The sequence below is a fragment of the Poecile atricapillus genome, chromosome Z, assembly GCF_030490865.1.
Source record: "Poecile atricapillus isolate bPoeAtr1 chromosome Z, bPoeAtr1.hap1, whole genome shotgun sequence".
Classification (NCBI taxonomy): domain Eukaryota; kingdom Metazoa; phylum Chordata; class Aves; order Passeriformes; family Paridae; genus Poecile; species Poecile atricapillus.
In genome coordinates this window covers 106,173,981-106,196,527 of record NC_081289.1, presented here as the reverse complement: position 1 = coordinate 106,196,527, position 22,547 = coordinate 106,173,981, and the positions used below count along the sequence as shown (strand labels likewise).

The 22,547-nt window shown below is 34.9% G+C and overlaps 1 protein-coding gene across 1 annotated transcript in view; it reads left to right on the top strand.

Moving 5' to 3' along the window:
• The window catches only part of LRRC2 (leucine rich repeat containing 2), an 88,883-nt gene extending 69,747 nt beyond the window's left edge, over positions 1-19,136 (top strand). The window contains exons 6-9 of the mRNA XM_058826438.1: positions 11,946-12,091; positions 14,196-14,351; positions 16,185-16,321; positions 17,769-19,136. Coding sequence (XP_058682421.1) covers positions 11,946-12,091; positions 14,196-14,351; positions 16,185-16,321; positions 17,769-17,818 — 489 coding nt within the window. The 3' untranslated portion in view covers positions 17,819-19,136. The remainder of the gene's footprint in view (positions 1-11,945; positions 12,092-14,195; positions 14,352-16,184; positions 16,322-17,768) is intronic.
• Positions 19,137-22,547: the final 3,411 nt, after the last annotated feature.

The window sequence follows — 22,547 nt, the reverse complement described above, 5'->3', positions numbered from 1 at the left end:
CATCCTATTTATTTTTTCATAAAGTGCAGATAATGAGTGGTATTATTTATTCCTTAAGAAGAATAAAGTTGGAGAGTATAATTGAAATTAATGTGTTTAATTTATTACTGAATATATTTCTATCAGTTAACTAATTATAGTGTTTACATGATTGATCAACTCTTCATAGCTGTAAAAAACACTTGGTAAGGCTGACATTTTTATTCATCATCATTGATTAGTGGGAAAGATATAAAGACAGAGATAGCCTGATCAGTTTAAAGTAGACATCATCCCAGGATTTTTTTATCTCATATAGAACTCAGGTAAGATCTCTGTCTTACTAGTCCTGGACAAAAGAACATAGAATTATACCCAGTGTGAAGTGGAAGAGATGTCAAATTTGTGAGGAAATTCAAAGAAGGCTGTGTCCCAGTGGATCCAGCTTTACTTTTTGATAAGACTCACAGGCCTGGACTTCTGTCATTCTAAACTGCAGTACAAAGCAGGATGAATTTAGCTTAAGAAATTAATGGCTAGAAAGCTCAGAACAAACACAAAAAATGGAGGCATGTCTTCACTTGCTGTTTAGACTGTGCATCTAATTCACTATTTTGACTTGTCATAGAGCCATTTTCTACTGATGGAATTTAGAAGGAGATGTGTAATTCTATGGATAATAAAAGCACATGTTATAGAGGTCATGCAAAGGTTAAACCACAGCTTTGTAAGAATAATATTTCCAGACTTCTCTTATCTTTTACTTTGCAAAATCAACTTTTTCTTTTTTTTTTTTTTTTCTTCTTCTGGTCTATTTTTAATTGACATGTGTTTTATTAGATTCCCCATCACCTGCATTACTGTAGCCACATAAAACTGTTTCTTTCTGGACTAATCCGAGGAGATGCTGATAATCTCTGTTTGCAGAATTCTGTGACTCGAATTTTGAGATACCATTTTTACACATGCAGTGTGGATGTTGGGTGTGCTTGTGCTTGCCTGTGTGTAGAGTTGGTGTGAAGAATGTGTATGATTATGTGACAGAACTTCCCCTGACTCTGTATGGTTACACAATGCATGATTACATGGCTGCATGACCGGCGAGTGTATGCACCACAGATTGCTGTTGACTCCTAGCTTCAGTCATGTCATATGCTGGCTGCCATGTAGTCTTGAGACTGGTATCTCATTTCATCTTGAAACACAGATTTGATCAGTTGAAGGTGATGTCTGAAGGGTGTCACAGTAGTAGCAGAGGGGCTACCAGTGTTTTAATCACGCATGGGCATCACCATTTCATGATTTACAGTTCTTTTCTGCACTTACAGTTTCTCTTTGAATATAGTCCTTTCAGAGGTGGTTTAAGGAGAGGCCAGGCTACTTTAAACTGTCCTTAATATAGCTGAAATATTTTTCATTCTCAGATATAAAATGCTATTTGAAATAGTGTTTAGAGGCAACAAAAAAGTTATCGAGATTAGAGGACCTAATGTGATGCTTCAGAACTGTATAATGGTGGACTACATTTTTTGGAAAAAGGGAAGAAATTAGGAGGTTCTAAAAATATAGGTCATCTTAAATATCAATCAATTTCATTGCCATAATTAAGGTCTTGATATACTCGTTATATTACATACCTGGATTGGTTCTCAGCATGTCAAGACTAGAAATCAGGAAACCTGTGTTATACTTCCTCTGATGTACTTTTTCACCTTGGTAAGTGACTTCCTGCCACTGTGTTTCTGTTCACTTTTTCCCATTTGCTTTTAGTGACTATTAAAGGTATTGAAACAGCACAATAGAGAACTCTTACCATGTGTTTTTTAGAGCATTGCATCACAGAGATTTATTTGCAGTTTCTTGTGCTCTGGTAATGATGATATCAGTAAAGTAATAAACCCTACATTGCAGATCTACTTAAAAATTTAAACTTTTAGATGTTTTGACATTTGAAATCTCAGCATTAATTAGTAATTAATAAGCAGCATTATTCTACAAGAACATTGGTGAGGTGTTTGTGCTATATTCTGAGGCTGAAAAAACTTGAACTGCTTCTTTGGACTGTGACATAGAAATAGAGGTTGTCATTATTTATGTAAATGTCAGCTTCCTCAGGATTCTGCAATGTTATTAAAAAAAAAAGCTACAAATTCAAGAATCTAATTGTGTAGAGGTTTCATTTTATGGAGAAGTGCAATGCTTTTTGGTTATGTTGTTCTTGTGAAGGAAAAATGTCATGAATTACCAATTTCTTGCTCAATTGTTCTAACCTTTACAGTTTTCTTAATCTTGATTTAGGTCTTTCAAAACTGCTGCAAACCAAAAATTTAAAGTAAATAAGGTATTTCCGTTCTGTTATTATTTATTGTTAATATCCAAATCCCACCTATTATTACAATTTGCCTAGAGAAAAATTGAAAATTATGGTGTTTTGTGTGTAGTGTTTTATTTAGTGGGAAGTAATTTGGGATTAATTATTGTATATCACATTATATATATATATATATATCCAACTATTTATTTGCTTTTTTGAACACTAATGCATAGTGAGCACAAGACTTTCACAAAGTTACTTTTTTTATTTTCCCATCCTTTCCCAGGTTTCAGTCAGTTTAAGAAATGCTCTTGCATTAGCTTCTACTTCTCAGTATTAGGTTTTATTTGCAGTTGTGAAAATCATGACAGCTTCAGATGCATGCTGTTAATAATAAATGTTACTCTTATGTATTTGCTCAGCAGTCATACTTTCTTTTGCTATATTCATGTTTTTATATGCTTTTAAAATTATATAGGTATTTAACATTTTAATAACATTAACATTTAGTATTTAAATATAAATACTATATTATATTTAAATATAAATACTAATATTAACATTTATTATTTAATTAGGTCACAGAAAATATCTGATATTGCATATGATATGCACAAATACATCAAAGATTTTTGTTTTATTATTAAAAAATTACTGGGGCTATATATGCTTCTAGCAGCAATATGTAGCTAAACAAAGATAAGTATCTTGAATGCAATCTGAAGGGAATTGAGTAGTAAAACATTTGTTTGTAAGCTACTTATATTGATATAGGGCATAGCAATAAAAGTGTAAAATGTGTTTGAGATTATACTGCTTCAATACCGTGAAACCAGATTCTACACAATTTATCTTCCAAACAGCTACTCTGGGACAGGCAAGATGACTGATTTTGTTAGCCACTTTTTCCTTTTTGTTTAAGAGACACAGGACAATATTTAGCAATCTAAGTAGCTTATGGAAGAAGGCTTCAGCTGCATTCAGATGCCTATATCTTCCTGAGGTACTCTGAGCCAATGGAAAAGGTCTTGATATAATTTAGACCTAGCAGCTTCCCAGAAATACAAGAGCCTCTTGGCTACACCGAAGACCTGGCCAGATATATTCTATCCAGGCAGTTGTTGTTTTTTTTTTTAAAGAACATTTCAGCAAATGTTTCATTACAGTATAATGGAAAAAAAAAAAATCGATCAAACAACCAAACAAAAAACAGAAGAAAAAGATAATTTACAGACTTTCCAGTAAAAAGCAGATGATGTTTGTAGGCTTGTTATGTTCTCATCCCTACCAAAGATGCATGACTGTGTGGTACTACTAGAGGGCTGCTCTCCAAAACCTGTGCCACATCTCAGTAAATTCTACATTAGAGGAATTCTACCTCTAAAATTCATCTTGAAAGTCCAGCTCCATTGCAAGCCTTCTAAAGTGTGCATATGATTAAGCATTCATTTTTATATTTATCAGACACCAAATAAAAGCAACATAATTCAATGGATGCACTAAGGTTACTTGGTCACTGGACGACTGGATGGAGTAGAGCAAAATGAAGTACTAAGAACTGTAAGAATTCACAGCCTCATGCTCTTAATAGCACCAACAAGTTCTTGCTATCTATTCTAGATAACAAGTTCTAGATATCTATTTGTACCAAAAACTGCTCACTGTACAACACTGTACAACAACTGTACACTGTACAACATATGTGCCATTCCTTAGTTTTCTTGACCAAGTCAGGAAACGACCTCTTGCATATTTGATTATTTTACTAATATTAGCTTTATTTTCAATTTATTTTTGCATGTTTGTGACAAAGCAAGACATAAAACTTCCTTGAAATAGTGTTATAAAATAGGGAGAACAGAATCCTTTGGGAAGAGATATAATCAAAATCTTTCCTGTTAGGTTTGTCACTACCTGAAAGAAAGTATATAAAAACCCCATGTGTGTCTATCAACACTATAAGAAAGGAAGAAAGAGAAGAAAAAATTTTCTGTAGTCCTGTAAAGCCACAAAGCAGTGACCTATTGTTTTAAATTTTTGACAATGTCTTCAGTTGTAGGTTTGTGTACTAGCAGTGTCATACATATGTAGTCTGTGGAGTTAAAAGGAAAGTAATTTTTATAATGGATATTTTACAAAAATATGCTGGACTACATATGGTCTAATTCCAGACCAGCTATGTCACAGTGTGCAAAGTAGTCTTATCTGCATTGTGAATTTCACAAATCTGGGGATATTCTTTATGAAACCTCTGCTTCAAGAGAAGACAAATCCAGATACAAGTTGCAGGGTTCTCCTGCTAGTAGAGAGTTATTCACAACTGCTGTAGTTCTCAGCACCACAAATGGCAAGAATCTTGTGCATTTTGGTGAAGTTATTCTGTGCCATGACAAAAGAAATTTCCACCATTTATGTTTGCAAAGCAGAAAAACCATAGAGATGCTCATTCCAGGTATCATAATGGTGGCTCACAAATTGCAAGTCTTCTGATCTCTGCTGCTGAGGCAGAAGTGTCTTTTTTGCCATAACGTTTTGTCTTCCACTTAATATATTAGCAAGCTGATTTCTGGCTGACATTTTGTGAAAGTCTTTATTCAAGCTTATCAGGCTATCTCTGCTCAACCTGGTGTAGAATGCAGATTGTGTTGTTGCCCGGCCCCAGTATATATAACGTGAAATAATTTCAGCATCAATCATCAAAATGGGGTGATTGTAACAAATTAGAACTACAGAACCACATTCTTAGTTTTATTTCTGTGATATTCTCCCACAATTTTCCTATTTATCTATTTTGCATCTGTCAATATTGCATTATTACTTGGTTTTCTTCCGCTGATACTACCTCTTCAAACATCCTTGATAACCTTTTCCTTTAAAGTGAATATTTTATCAATGTAAAGCAAAATAGCCAATGTATTGTAATTCTTTATTTGAACTGTCATCTTTGTTTATAATGTATTTTTAAAGTTGCTACAGAATAAAATTTCCATTTCTTTTGGATGACTTTCCATTTTCCACCCCATTTTGGAAAATACTGATTTATTCTGGGTTTCAGAATGAGCTCAAATGAGCATACTCAGTTTTTTGAATCAGAAGGGTAACTGCACAGGGTGCATTGTGTTGTCATGGCAAACCAGAATTGTTGTGCATGATTAAATCATAATTAAGATGGCACCATCTGAATAGTATTTCTTCAATTGCTATGCACCTTGAAGCAGAAATGAAAAAATGTTTTTGGGTTTGTCTCTGTTGTGCAATGAGAGCAAGCAGTATTGATGATCTCTTGGTGAAGGAACAGAATATAACTTTAAAGAGTCTTTTGAAAGGTTTAAAAACACTTTGTCTCCAAACATGCTGGATAGGTCAGTTAATGTCCATATGCTACTGATATTGCTGCTCTTCCTCTTCTAATGATTTTAATTGAAACATATGAAGAGTACACTCCCAAAGTGAGCTACTGGACCTATTTAAGTTGATGAAAAATCTTTAATTGACTTTTGGTAGAGCCTAGTTTTCCCTTCTAATTTGTGCCCTTAATTTATGAGTTTTGGAAATTTGAATATGAGATGATTTTATGATGGCAAAGCTCAATAATATATGCAGACTGTGTGTAGCTGCAGCATCAAAGCTGTGAAAATTTAATGTAAGTAATCAACATAAATTTATTTTTTGAGAAAGTAGACTTGTTTTGGCTTTAGCCCAGGAAATCATTAATTGGGTACTTCATTTCATACATGTGACTCTTCTGCTGGTTTGGAACAACTCCTATATTTAGACTTAAGCACACAATATCCATTCTTAGGGATTGTAGCTGTATGATGAAAGCCCTGCCCTTATTGCTGTGTGATTCTTCAATCACCTGTGATTTATCAATACCTGATACTTTTGTGAACATTGCATGTGTTGCATGTATTGAATGTATTTTTTGAATATTGAATAAAACTGATTTCCTCATTTTTTTGTAGAGATAATTAAAGATTTGTGCACACAAAAAACCTACTTTAATAATAAATAAAATCCCTTTCTATGAACTTCTAATGTTAGATCATCATGACTATATTTACTGTGTTAAACACTAAACTTCAGTTGTTTGGATGATGAAATAATGAACTGTGAAAGGGGACAATATTAAATTTCCAAGTAAATGGTTTGGCATAAGGATAACAGTGTCTGTTGTTGGATTAACTCTACAAAACGTTAGGATTTTAGCATTGCAAAATCAGAATGATGCCATCACAGCCAGTGCTGTCTTTCACTTACATTTCTTGGGTATAGCTTACCATGATTCAATCAGTGAGAAAGGCCTCTGCCCTAATTTAGGTCCAAACAACACCATATGCTCAAGTCAACAACTCAGATTTTATTTAACAATCAATATGAAGTAGAAAGAAAGAAATAGAAAAGGCAGAGGGGAGAAAGAGAGATATGAAGTGGAAGGTATTTGCCCCCCATGAATCCAGCAGCAACCTGCTGGTCCTTAATGTCCCTGGGTTTATTGGTGATGGGGTTCCTAAGGTCTTTCAAAACTCCTCACTATTTATACATTCTAGCAAACAAAGAAATTCATGCTCATTGGCTACACTGTTCTTTTAATCTATTGCTCATGTGATTACCTCACTTCTAATGATAGTAAGCCCACATCCTTAGTTTTTCTCTTCTTTTAAGTTGATAGGTTTCTTAGGTTGGTACGCTGTGAGTTGGTGCTTGTGATTTTCCCCTGCAGGAATTACCTTTCACCAAGATGGAGATGCTTTCAGCACAGATGCTGAGTTGGCTTCCCTTGAGGCCCATAAATTCTGCATTCTTTGTGGTCATTATCAGTGATAGATTCTTCTCCTAAAGTTTTGTTAACTTTCCCCATGAGATAACACTCAGACAATAGCACCACCTTTATCTTATCTCCTAATGTGGTGGCTTAATTTACTGTCCAAGCTCCAGGTATCCACAGAGGCCTCTTCGGACAAGCTTCAGTGATTATGGATGCTATTCATATCATAGCTTGGGGTGAGCTTTACCACAGTGTGAATTTTTTTCTGGATGCATTGTCCAGGATGTACTACCCAGGTCTCACCTCCACCAGGCCTGGAGTTAGTGCACATCCTGTTCTCTGCTTATCTCATCTCATTTCATGGTAAAGTCCTTCCCCTTAACAGTGGTCTTAAAAATGTTTGAGACAGGTAACTGTGCTCTTTAAGGCATCTTTGTACAAGATACAACCAAATGAAGTGCTGTTTGATTTCATGTATTTTGGGCTTCTGAGGGTTTTGTCACAAAACACATGAAATAAATACTCTGTTTTTAAACCATTGTATTGACTGTTGAATATATTTGCTTTATCAAGTTTAAGAGTCTAATTTGGCAGTCTGATGGTGGGCTGGGCTATAAATACACAACCATATCTTCATGAAAGGTATCATCTGCCTCTAATGATTCCTCTACTAAGTTTCTGTAGTTAGTACTTTTATCCGTGAATGTCAATGAGATTATAGAAGAGGTTAGACTTACAGCTCAGTGAAAGAAATTACAGGCACTTGAAGTCATGATATTTAAGTGGACAACTATGCAGTTTGTTCCTAGGGTGTTTCTTTTTCATATATGTGTTTCATACTGTGTTCAGCAGGTTAATAATGAGTGTCAATCTACAGGAAACAATATATATGATAGCCTATACCATTGCAGTGGTACAAATTTTCTTTGACTTGAATTCTGAAATTTCTGGGCAAAAGTGCATTTGTAATGCATGGATAGACATTTTTTGGTTAATCCTTCACAAGTTTTACCATGTATTGAGTTTTATGGGTTGCAGTTTCTATTACTTACATGTCACTGAAAAATATGGTGTTTTAAAACAATGTTACACCTTTTAATGTTTTGATGCTAAGTAGTAGGCAACTCATGGTAAATAAGCAAGCAACCTTATGTGCAAATCCTTTTCACAACAAAAGAGAAGAAGAAAAATAAAACTACACTCGTTAATCAAATAATAGTTTAGCCCTGGACATGTTGTTCTTTTCTTTCAACTGAAAGTTTAACTGTCAGAGAGAAAAAGAGGCCACGGACCTCTACTATATTATCTGGATTAATTCTATGAACAAAATTATGAAGATAAGTTAAATGGTGCAGTTTTTCAAAGAAAAATGACAAGAATGATTAAACATAAGTACCACAATAAGTCTGTCCAGTTAGCTAGACTATTAAATATGGTTATTTTTTTTTAATGGAACTTGTATAAAGCCTATATAGCAACTGATTCAAAGTTGCATCATAAAGGAATGATGCCGAATTTTGCCCCAAAAGGCGATAAAATAACTGTCTAAGAGACTCAGTTTAAGTCAGATAGACAGGAGGTATTTTATTAGCAACGTGCACGTTGGGGAAATCTCTAAAGGGATTTTTCCAAAGTCTTACAGCAAAAGCGTGCCTTTTATACAGTTTTAGGTTTGGGATTACATCATATCATGCATATTCATATGGGGCGTGCCGTAGGCGGAGCGTGGGCGGAAACTTCTGTTTTGAGGATCTTTTCGGGGGTCGTTCCGGTCGGCCTTCATCGTGGGCGAGGGTCTCCGAGGAGTCTTCCTCTTTAAACTTTTGAACTTCTCTCCAAATTTGGTCCATTCCCGGTGTAGTTGGCTGAGTTCCTAAGCTTTGGCCAGGCTCCTAGGGTCAACTTGACATATTGGCATTAGACATGCTTTAGCTTTGGCTCGAAGTATGCTTTGTCCGGTGGTTTTCATCCTTATCTTCCTCTCCTGTCATTGTGTTCCTAGTCCTAGCCAATTTATTGCTCCGGGTGTTTCCTATATGCTTCACATTCTATGTTTTAACCCATTATTTCTCGAAGGCTATCTATTTTATGGCTTCAGGAAAATAGTAAAAAACAACATCAAGCAAAAATGAATGATAACTTAAAAATTATATGGGAGTCATGCTTGTTTGAAAATGAAATGTTGTAAAAGGTGCAAAAATCCATCAGTCCTTTAAGAAGAAATAAAATACAGTGTTTTCTTTAGAAAATATAATACACAGCTGCCATAATTTCCAATGCATCATCTATCATAGGCATTTGTTGGTAATTTATCATGAAGATATTAAATTAAAAATTCCATTAGATTTCAACATACTCTAGAAAATGGGCAGCTTTGTTAAAGTACTGAGGGCTTGCAGCATATGGAATATAACCATGGCTCCAAATGTTCTGTGGCATGCTGAACCAAAATTTGTATTGATAGAGTAGATGGCCTTATGTTTTGTTTGCAAATTTTTATAGGAATAAAACCTCTTGAAAATGTTTATTTTAATCTAACCAGGTTTTAAAATATTAAAACAATCTATATACCATTAGACTTGTTAGCTTTGTGAAAAATGGGAGAAACATATGTGAAAAATGGAAGAAACAGCTATATTTCTTAAAAAGGTAATACTACAATATTAAGATTGTTTGCAATGTTTAATTCAATAAAGGACTTTCAGGGAAGAATAGTTGAAGAACTATAAATTTGCCATTTAACCTTAATGTTACCAAGTTTTTTCAGCATGACTGCGTGCAAAAGCAAAGTGTTTACGAGCCTGAGTGAACAGTAAAGAAAGTATATTTTAACATATATCTGTTACTCTGTATTTAGAGGTTGTGGCTTTTCTCTGGGGATGGTTTGAGAGCATTTTGGGTGGAACTGAAGCCTGTGGGATATTATTTTAATTCTGTACTTGCAAAATTTTTGGGAGGATAGTTTGTTGAAATACATGTATCAGCAGTTTTAGCAAGTTATTCTGAGTTTAGGGAAACTTTAAATATTTGCTGGGGATTTGAAATGGTGATGATAATTTGAAACGAAAAAGTTATTGCATATAAAGATGCTGCCAATTATTTTCTATACTGTCTTGGTTGCTACAATCTAGAAGAGTCTCTGTGCTTTCCTTGTTCGAAGAGGGATTCTGTTTTTCTGGAAAAAAGATTCAGTATCTGAATTTACAGAATATGACTAAGTGTTCATTGCTTGTAGTCAGTCCCCAAAATGACAAAATGGTTGGAAAGTAAAATGTATCACAATAAAATGTGTTTGCCTGCTCTGAATGTGTAGTGAGACATATCCATGGTGATGACTCACCAGGACTGTTTTGAGATAGTGTGGGGGGAGATTTTTAAATTATACCTTTGACTTGAAGAGCTCTGAATCTCTATCATGTTTTTGAAAGAGAAACTTCATTGTGGAGTCATTTGTAACAGGATAGCTTCAGTAAATCTCCCTGAAAATATTTCTCAAGAGGATAAGATTTTGAAGCTTATGAGGTTATAACTAGAAAAAAAGAAACAGCAAGCAAATAAAATCCACAAAACCCCAAATCAAACAAGAAACCTACATCCCAAAAAAGAAGTACAACAGCAACAAAAAACCCCACAAAACAAAACAACAAAAAAACACCCTACCAAAAATCACTGTCAAAAGGCCTCTAAAGAAACTAGCTCTGTCACAGCATCATGCTGTGAATGTGAGGATTTTAAATAGCAAGGGTCAAATTAAGAAGAAAGCCTTGTAATTACAAGGAGCTTGGTTAGATAATATAAAAAAAACCAAAAAACAACCAGGTCATAATTCTTAAAAATTAAAAAATAATTCTCAAGGATAATTCTCAGAGTGTTTTTTCTTATTTTATAATTTTTTTCATATTCTATCCTTCACATGTGTTCTGCTTTCCTTGGAAGTGGAAAATGTGTTTAGTTTGCGGTTTTTTTCTGTATTCTGAGGTACCTTCAGGAAAAGGCCAAGGAAATTTTTTGCTACTTTTTTCTGTATCATGATCTGTAGAGTTTGATTGTGATGGTGACTGATGATTAGAATCTCAGAAATACAATTTCAGTTCTAAAATACTTTTTTGGTTAACATTTATACTCCTTTGATATTCACTTTAGCTAGATGCATGGGTTTATAAACACTGGTAGAATGCATAACTGATTCACTACACAGAGAGTTCTATTCAACTCATTAATTTCTTTAACAGGTGTATTTTACATATGTATTTAATTTTCATTGCATTTAGTATTTATTACTTTAAAATAGAATTTCTTTGAAAATTATTCCAATACAAATTTCTAGTGTTCCTTATTATATATTAAGTTTGCAGTATGGAAGATGTGTTTTCAAAGATATTTGAAAATTATTGGACCAAATTATCTGTTGGCTTAAATTGATAGCTTCATTTTCTAATCATGTCCTAGTATCACACTCTCAGTGCACAGCAAGGTTATAGTGAAGGGAATCTTTGTAATTTTGATAGGGGTTATCTAATCTCTGATTTTGAGAATGGTAACCTGGTATCTATTAGTTATAAAAATTGTCTTTTGTTACCTCAGAACCAAATAATTTTCTGGTTCCAGACTTGTCATCTAAATCTGTAAGGTTTTAAAGAATAAAAATTTCATTCAATCCCCTGATGCTGTTAGAAGAGTGATGAACAATTTGGGAGGTAGGTACTTCTGAATTTCATTTTCTATAAAATGATGACTAAGAGACAAGGTTGGCAAGATAGTTGAGTAAAAAAAAAAGAATTCTTATCTTTCTAAGTGCTTTTAAAGGAATAAAAATTGTTGATGAATGAAATGTCTTCTTGTATTTGCAAAAAGTAACTAAAATAAAGCACCACTTCTTTCTAGCTAAGTAACCTGAAACAACTCACGTTTTTGGATGTGTCAGCAAACAAGTTCCATTCTATTCCAATTTGTGTACTCCGGATGTCTAATTTGCAGTGGTTGGATATTAGCAGCAACAGCCTGAAAGATCTCCCAGAAGACATAGACAGGTAGTTTATGCTTTAATTCAATGAGATGTATAGGAACTCTTAAGTGAATTTAGAAAGTAACAAGCTTCCAAGGGACACTGTTGATGGAAAGTCACATTTGGAAATGTATCAGGTATTTTTGCATGCAAACATTTCTGTTATTATTAATGGACTGGATCTGAGAACAAAACCTACTTTTATTAGCTCATTGATGGCAGTCAGTTAACAAAATATATTTTATGCTGCTTTCATAATAATTTGTGATTATATCTAGACATTGTTTTTTGGGAAGTTCACCAGATATATTCTGCCCACTTCCAGCAAAGGGGACTCACCACAAGAAATTGGCAGCAGTAGCTCTCTGGAGGGTAGATGGGGAGAAGAAGGTGAACTAAAGCATATTTTAATTACTCAAAAAGCTTGAAAAACGTTGTTAGTAAAGAAGAAAAATATTGGTAAGATTCAAAAACCCCAATGACAGTCCTCCTCTTCTACTCTGAATGTGTGCAGACATACTCACTCTCCCAATTTAGACAACCACTTTGAACCAGTTTTTTAAAAAATAATGCTGATTCTTTTAATGGGATTTTTTAGCCTGAGAAAGCACTTTTTTTATCCCCAAGCTTATTTATTCACTCTAGAGCACTGTGGCAGCTTGGTTTATGAAATTTTAGCTAGCCTTTACTGAAAAAACTCAAACAGGTTAACTGAAGTTTATTAAAAAAATATTCAGGATTATTTATTTATCTGGGAATAGAAATCCTTGTGGCAGAGGAAACTTCACAGAAAACTCATTCACTCCTAACTTTTACAAGGCCTTTTTTGTTGGGCAAAAAGACTTTTCTGGAATGTTGTGTAATCACAGATTATTCTGACAGCAGCACTGGTCTTAACTTGTGTTAATAATTCACAACAAACAAAATAAACTCGCCATTTTTTCCCAAGGGATATGACAAGAGATTCAGCTAACTTCAAAGAGTTTCTAAGAGGATATTTTCCTTTTAGGCAAGGATACCCTTTCTACTTAAACAACCTTTTTTACCCTGGAACCTAAATTCCCTTAGCTTCAAATTATTCCATTTCTACAATACATCTTCTCCATTTTGTACTGAGTTGCCAGATTTGATGCTAGAATATCATATTCAGACTCCAAAAAATAAGGTTTTCTTTGTTTGACTTTGAGCTCATGTGCATTCTGAAGACTAAAATATGTCAGGATAACCCCCACATCAGTAAACTGATACTCTCATTCAGACATGTGACTTCAATGCCCGTGGTGTCAAAGAAGCTCAGTGAATAATCCTTGTCTGTAATACCATTACAATAGTCTGTGATTAATAAAGATGAGTTGACAGTAAACTGAAGCCTTACTTAATATTTTTACCTGGATTCAAACAAACCACATGGGCCTGATGAGCATAGTCTGAGAACAGTGTTTTAGGAATGGGCCCTTCCAGTCAAATAAGACAAATTCGTTTCATCAATTTGCTATGTTTTTTGTCTTCTACCTAATACAAGGAATAAAGGCACAGACACAAATTTCTATTGCATTAGGAAAAGCCAGGGGAAATAACACAAAAGTTCCTCCACAAACCACTGTCATTAAATTGATTTCATTGGGACAGCTTGCAAGAGCCTTTTGACGAGGAGCTGGTCTTTCTCCTGCTCCCCACAGTATTAATTACTAGTGAAAAACAATAGATGGAGATGTACTGCCTACCACAGATATACCTAATTCATAGAAACCAGCATATGGGTAAAAGGTGTGAGCTGGTGGCTAGTATTTTTATTTAGTTGCAGGATGCACATGGTGAGGCTTTATATCATGTTCTGTCAACATTTTCTATATGAAAGCACAGTAAATTTTGTAACCTTTTATCTTGAGCATGTTTCTGATTGCTTGTCAGAGGCATGCTATTAATAATGCTGAACCAGTACTGGAGATTTCCACTAAAGTTGATGAAATTTTGTGAAAGCAAGGTTTGAGTGACTTTTTAAGAGAACAAAGATGTTGCATTATATTGCTCCCATTATACACAAGATTAAGTCAGTGTTACTATCTTGGATAGATGTTCCTGTTTGAAATAAATATTTTACATCATCTCTATCTTTGACATCTTTACAGGTTAGATGAATTGCAGACACTTCTCCTACAGAAAAACAAGTTGACTTACCTTCCACGAGCTCTTGTCAATATGCCAAAGCTCAGTTTGTTAGTTGTCAGTGGTGATGACCTGGTTGAGATACCCACAGCCATATGTGAGTCAACCACAGGTTTAAAGTAAGTAAAAGTGAAAGAGAAAGGAAAATATTCTTAAAAAGATAAGGTAAGATACACCCAGGAGAAATGCTTTCACCAGCACCAGTTTCTGCAAATTCTGACCATATTTATATCAGAATGGTAAATGAGGCACTAAACTGGAAATTACAGAGGCTCTGCAGTTCCGTGATTTTCACCTACCAGTTACCCACGTCGAGCATATGTATGTCTAAACTGCTATTCTGGCTAGACTGGGTCATAGTAGCTCTAACTCTAGAGTTGAAAAACCATGCTCCACAGTGGGGCCAGTAGCCTGGGATCTAGCTGCTGATAAGCTCAGTGCTAACAAAAGCATCTTGGTGGGAGAGGAAAATATGGCTAGTAAAACATTAAGTAAAGTCACAAGGGTTTAGTAGTTCTTTGCTGTGAAATATCACTTTACTGCTGCATGCAGAATAAGACTAAAAGACATTTTAGTCTGCAATTACAGAGATACTGCATTTCTGCAGGCAATGTTCATGTTCTTGATTATGGAACCCTTTCAGGCTCTGTACTGGGTCTGGCTTGGAGTGGAGTTAGCTGTGGCTGGAATTACCTTTCCTCTCTTAGAGCTATTCCTTACACTAGTAGCTAAAAAGGTGCTGATAACATTTCAGTGTTTTTACCAATTGCTGGGCAGTGGTGGCACAGCATCAAGGCTCTCCAACCCTCCCCTAAGAAAGCACCCAAGTAGGTGCTGAGGGTGAGCTAGGGTTTGGGAGGGGACACAGCCAGAGCAGCTGACCCCAATTGACCAGAGGGATATTTCATACCCTAGGGTGTCATACTCAGCATATAAAGGTGAAAGAAAGGTGAGAGGTGGTGGGTCATGTGTTATTGGAGTTTTTGTCTTCCAAAGAAACCAACTACATATACTGAGTCTCTGTTCCCCAGGAAGTGGCTAGATATTACCTGTTGAGAAGTAGAGAGTAAATTTTTTTGCTTTGCTTTTCTTCTATGCATAGGTATTACTTTTCTCATTAAGCTTATCTACAATTTTTTCATCTGCTATTCTCCCTTGTCTAATTGAGGAAAGGGGCAGAGAGAGGTGCTTGGTGGGTACCTGGGCCAAACAAGTCAGCTGATCACAAACTCACAGCAATTCATCAGATTTTTAGAACTCCAGATGATTCGTTGGAATATTTGTTGTTTTGAAAGTAACAATTTTAATTTTTTTTTTCCTTCTTGGTGTGAAAATCTGAGATTTTCAGTATGCTATGCACTTGTTTGCCCGTTATTTAAATTGTTTATGCAACCACCTAGTTTTTCACCTGCAAAGTATAGCTTTAGATACTTTACAATTACAAAGTAATGCATGCCCTGCCATGTATCGTAAAAGACAAGTAATGTAATAACCAAAAAATGGAGGTACATATTGTCAGTTAAATGATTCTGGCAAAATTCCAGAGTGCTAGGCATTGTTGCTAGGATGAAGTTCATATTGCCCATTAAGAGATGGGGAAATTACAGTGCAGTTGGTCATAAGTTCTGTAATAAAGAACTATACCTGTTATTGCAAAGAATGATTTATGTAGATAGAAGGAAAAAAGAAAAAAAACAGAACATTTTCATATGGAAAGTGGATTATAGAGGAATTTCCAGTTGGAATCTGTATTTTTAATAATAGATGTATCCTAACTATTCCATAATGCTAAATTAAGCTAATGTTCTTCACATTTCTTCTGGCTTTGGTAGAAATATGCTACCAAATTGAATTAAAATTCAATTTAGAAATGGAATTTCTAAAATGTCGTTTACGAAGGCCAGTGATGTTCAGCTGCCTGTACATATATTTCTGTGTTAATCTCTCTCTAGATTTGTAAGTCTCAAGGACAGTCCGGTAGAAACGATTGTATGTGAAGACACTGAAGAAATAATAGAAAATGAACGTGAACGTGAGCAAGTTGAGAAAGAGTTTATGAAAACATACATTGAAGACCTAAGGGAAAGGGGTATGTCTAAATTTGCAGGAAGCTGCCTGCTGTCTTGGCTATAAATGCAGACATACATTGGGAACATTCATTTTTAGGAGGACAACCAGTATTTCCTTAAACTCTAGTTGTCTTTTGTGGTATTAAATAAGACTAATAATAAAATGCCAAATCTGCTTTGTTAAAAGTTTGGACCCTAATTAAGACCCTTGATATTGAACATATGTATACAAAATTGTGTTTGTATATGCCTTAACCTTAATTGATGGTGAACACAAAAATATCCTCATTCTCTGGATTTACTTACTTCTCTTGGGATTAGTATTGGTGATTTTGAATTCCTGAAGAGGTGCTTCTCCTCCTCAGAAAGAATCACAGTGTGTATGTGAAAGCCTCATTGTATTGGTAGAATATTCTTTGACAATATTATCTACTTCAAGATACTAACTATTTAACCACTCTACAATTATAGAAAAATACCTGCTTTTATCTTTATTACATAACACCTGAAACTATACATATTACTTTATGTTGCTATTCTGTTTTATATTCACCATTATTGAGAAATCCTTGCTTTCCTGAGTGTTCTTTAATAATTTTTTTTTAGGAAAAAGGGAAAGTTTCCTGTGAGAGAGAATACATCATAGGCTCATTTTTAATTCCTTTAATTGTTTGTGTGTAGAAAGGACTTTCTGTGGAATGAATCTCACAGTTGATTTTCATTCCTTGCATTTAATTTAAGTGGTCTATATAGTGGTCCTAGAAACCTGTTAAAAGAGAAATATAAAGAAAGACCACAGGGTGTGGCTTCATAATACTTTTCTTGTTCTCATGCTGGACTTCTGTTTGTTAACAACTAAAATCTGTGCATATGAATATTCATTCTGTCTATTTCCAAACTCAAGTCTACTATAAAAGTGCTGGATTCTGGTAATGGTAACAACAGTGGTTAAAATAGAGATAAGAAAGCAATGGAGGAAAAACTAAGGTCATGATCTGTCTTTAGAGACAATCATAAAATATGTAGTGATGAAGTTGTATCTACAGTCTTAGGAAATGTGGAAGTCTGTCACGCTGCCTGAAATCTGCATTTGACCCTTTTGAGAATAGGCCAGCTTTATGCTCTTTGAGGGCAAAGGCAGCTCAGGGATAGTTTTATTCCTCCCTAAACAGAACTTACTTCCCTGCTTTTTATGGAGAGTTTGGATCATGAATCACTTTTGTATTCCTGCTTCTGAACTTTTGTGCTGTAGATAATGCCAATAAGTTCTTTTGAAAAACAGACTGTAGAAGGAATATCTTCTATAAAATATAAAGCAGCAGAATTTCTGAAAGATAGCACAGAGATCATTTGTAGAGTAGCTTTGAAACAAGACCAAACCCAGCTGTTTCTAGCTAAGGGTTCCATTTATTTGTGCTGGATTAAATAGCTAAAGTCTGAGATTTATTTCTTTTTTCTCTTTTTCAGAGTCTACTCCTTCCTACACTACAAAAGTAATGCTCAGTCTCCAGCTCTGAAGATTAAAAATCTCTAGGTTTCTACTGAATAGCTGAATAACTCCGTTTTTATCTACCTGAATAGCAAACACATGAAAATATAGATGGCCAGAATAACATCAAAATCATATAGAATTATTTATTTGTTTCTGTAGTCTTTTCAAGTAACTACAGATTAAAAAAGGAGCAGTAGAACCTTCATAACATGCTGTTTCACATTTTAGGTCAACATGCTTATTTTCAAGTTCACAGCAGCAGCCACTAATTTGCATGTAGACCTGCTGAAAGTAAATATTTACTGTAATTAAGTATATACAGGCATAGCTGAAGTATGAAAATTGTACGTTGTAGTTGAAACAGTGAAACAGAAACCATGATCTTAAGAAGATATTTGATTTTATAAAAGGGGATAGATTTATTAAAAAAAATGAATGTAATTTGTCGTTTTCTTAAGACCAAATACACACATAGGTATTTACAATATTCAAATGAGAACACACCCATAGTTCACATTTGCGTCCTGTTCTGCAAGAAAATTGTTCTTGGAAATTTCGGTTTTGATAAGTTTCAACAACTTTACATACAGAAACTGTAGCACTTCTCCTTTTTATTTTCAAGCATATTTCAAGCCTTTACTTGTTTGTAAATCCAAGAACCAATGTGATTGAAATTTCTGTGCTAAGCAGTCTTATAGTATAGTAGTGTACTAAGTAAGATTTTAAAGCACTAACTGGTGTCAGCTAATACTATTGGCAAAATGATGACACAGGTCTTATATTAATGGTTTTAGATCACAGGATTTTGCGGAAATTTGTTGGAATTTTCCAAGTTGTGTAAGAATGAGTTTGCTGGTAAAACATTATTTTGATTGCTATATAATAATCTGTTTATATGCAGTTATTTAGGTGTATATAGAGTAGAGTTTCAGAAACCTAGTTTCACATGTACCTTTTTGTCTAATAAAGCAATATTTTTAGTCTAAAAAGACTTAAGACTTTGAGAATCGAGACTCAAATTATAGAATTTAAATGGTCCTAAACTTACGGGTGCAGTTAGGTGAGACAATATTTGCATCTTTGGTTTTTGTTATGGGTGAGCTCTTTTCATTTTTGTGCATGAATGTCACTTAAGTAGCCATATTTAAAAAGCAAAGCAATGAAGGATATGCTTCTCAGGCTTCCATATGAAAAAAGAACTTAAGGTCTTTCCCTTTCCCTTTCCCTTTCCCTTTCCCTTTCCCTTTCCCTTTCCCTTTCCCTTTCCCTTTCCCTTTCCCTTTCCCTTTCCCTTTCCCTTTCCCTTTCCCTTTCCCTTTCCCTTTCCCTTTCCCTTTCCCTTTCCCTTTCCCTTTCCCTTTCCCTTTCCCTTTCCCTCTTTTAAAATAAAAAAATAAAAAAAACAAACAGTAAGTGTGTTATTTATTCCACTTACAGTCTTCTGCTGTTATAGTACTATCAAAATAAAACTCACTCAAGTTGGTCTCTAGGTGTTAATGCAGATTTTAAGCAAGTTCCGTTCCAGGGGGAAGTTTAAAAAATAAGAAAACTTGACATTGATCTGAAGCAGAAAAATAGAAGACATTTTTTTCATTGTTATGGAGAAATTGAAACAAGATCAAATGGTGTCCAAGTGGGCTTAGAGAAATTAGGCTGTGTGGAACCATCCTACCAAACTTTCTTTCATTAAAATTATAAATTTAGTTAAGTATTGATATTGATGTAATAAACTTCTATAAGACATATGTTCTGATATTGCTTGAAATTCTGTTTCTAGAATTCTGTCATAGTCTATTATTATCCAGTGAAAGTTATAGGAATGGAAATCACAAAGGTTGAGTTTATAGAAAGGAGTTGTAACTACAGAAATCTAGGGATAGAAACACAATTAGCAAAAGTGCCAGTGCAAATTCTACTATCATCAGTATTGTACATATAAACAGAAAGTATGTGAATAGAGAAGCTGTATAAATCCTTAGGATTGCTGCTAATCTTGCTCAAAATTTTTTTTGCTGTTCACAGATAAGAGTGGGACAGAAACAAAAATTTTGCATAAATAAAGCCGATACATTTTTAAGTTCATTGAACATCATTGTTCACGAGTCCATTTACTTGTCAATATTTATAAATTGAGATCACTGTCTAGAAGCAGAATTTTTTAATGCAGCAAGCAAACATAAGGCAGAAGACTAAAACTTGAATTCTCATATCTGAATTAGAAACAAAAGCTCTGTTTTTTTTTTAAATTAACCATGGGATGACTTATAAAACACAAATTCTCAATCACCAGCAATCTTTAAGTTCAGGTTAACACTTTCCTAAAAAAAATCTGTAACATTTGACTCATGAAAAATGCAAGATTACTAGTATACAGGCGTCCAAATAGTGTTCTCCAACTTGACATCAGACATCTGTCAATTCAATTTTCATGGAATCATGGATTGATTTCAATTGCAAGGGACATTCGAAGATAATCAGTCCTGACCCCTCTCTCATAAGACAGGGGCATCTTTCATTAGATCAGGTTTTTCAAAGCTCAGTCCAAGCTGACTGTGAATATTTCCCATGATGGGGCACCCACAACACCCAGTAACTCACCAATCTTGTAAAGAATTTCTTCCTTAGATCAAATCTAAAATTAAATCTACCAAATTTCAGTTTCTTACTGAAACTTACCCTTTGTCCTGTCACTAAAAATCCTGTTAAAAATTTATTTCTCCAACATTTTCATAAGCCTATTTGTATTGAATAGCTGCAATAAGACTTCTTTTTTCCAGTCTGAACAACTTCATCTCTCTCACCCTTTCCTCAAAGGAGAAAGGCTTCAGCTCTATCCTCAAAGAAGAGGTGTTTCAGTGATTTTTGTGGCCCTCCCCTAGATCTACTCTAACAGGGCTTTCTTGTGCTAAGAATCTTTCTTGTGCTAAGAATGATGCAGTACTTCAGGTAGAGTCACAGGAGAGCAGAGGTTCCCTCGACCTGCTGGCCTTGCTCCTTTTGTTGCAGAATAGGGCTGGTTTTCTGGGCTGCAAGGCCTCATAACTAGCTCACGGTCTATTTTACGTTTATTAGTATCCCCAAGTCCTCCACAGGGCTGAGAGCTTTTATTCCTAGCTCTTGTAGAACATTACTTCCTCAAATGTTATCCATAGATAAGAATTTGTCACTGCTGTTAACAGAACTTGTTAAGTACCTTTGTTCGAGGGGAAGACGGTGTACAGTGGTCTCCATTACACCTAAGACATGCAGTGTGTAATGCCAGCTGCCAGCTGGTACTGAAATACCTAACTTCAGCATAATTCCATTTGAGTCATACTTCTATGTCCTTTACAAGAAGTTATACTTCTATGTCCTTTACGTATCTATCATATGATGTTAAATATAACTTTATTAGAGTCCTCTACTGTAGGAAAAAACCCATGCATATCAAAATTTTGAATTAGATCTAACTGTACTGCTTTTCTACCCCATCTGTTTTACTAGCAATTATAATTTAAATTATCTTTTACTGGAAACAACACTACCAAAGAGAATTATGATATTAGCATGTTTAATACTATTTCAGTTTTGAAACGGAATAATTTTATGAATGATAGGAATTCTATGTACAATGGAAATGTATGTTATTTACAGGTTTCTGATATCAGGTACTTAGACACCTTAAGGAAAATAATGGGGGTTTTTTTCCGCACTGCATTTTCTATGGCTGTCAAATACTACACGTCCTAAAACTCAATACTTTGTTCTGCTTTACATCTGGCTGCTATTTCAAAGCAGCAAGACTGGGAAGAATTGAAATATGTTTTCTAGAATACTCATGGACTCAATGTGCAAAAGTAAATCAGAAAACCACATTTAATTTTGTTCCATTTCCTTGTTCTGTATTGTGGCCTTGTTTCTAGGATAGCATATTATAAGCCAAGAAGACAAACTTGTAAGGATAGCAAAGAACCTCATATTTAATTAATGGACGTCTAGGAATAACATAGTCTTGCATCAGATATTGGCTTAACTTACAGTTAACACTGTACAATATATTCTTCCCCCCGCCTTGAGCATTTCTGAAACATCAGAACTGATTTACTGTGGTTACTTTCTGCAAAGGAAGCACCAAGCAAAATGAAAAATGGAATGGCCTTTTCCTGATGATGTAGGCTCTAGTTCCTGGTTTGTGGAAGATTTCATAGACTCATAGAATTCTTGGGTTGGAAAAGACCTTGTAGATCACCTAGTTTCACCTCCCCCTGCCATGGGTAGGGACAGCTTCCATTTGACCTGGTTGCTCAAAGCCCTATCCAGCCTGGCACCAAACACTTTTGGGGATATGTATTTACAATTTCTATGTTCCAGTGACTCATCACGCTCTACGTAAATAATTTCTTCTAATATTTAATTCTAATATAAATTTTAAAATGGTTCCCCATTTGACCGAAAACTGTCAGATTGCTTAAAAAATGCCTCTCCTTTTTTAAGTCCTGTTGTTAATGGCCCTCTCAGCAGGTCCACATCTTTGTTGCACTGAAGACCCCACAGCTGGATGCAGCACTCTATGTGGGGTCTCACAAGGACAGGACAGAGGGAGAAAATCACCCCCTTCCACCTGTTGGACAAGTTGCTTTTGATGCAGCTCAGGACATGGTTGGTTTTTCTAGGCTGTGAGTTCACACTATTTACTCATGTCCAGCATTTCATTCTCAGGAACTCCCGAGCCCTCATCAGGATTGCTCTCAATGACTTCTCCATCTGTGTTCATG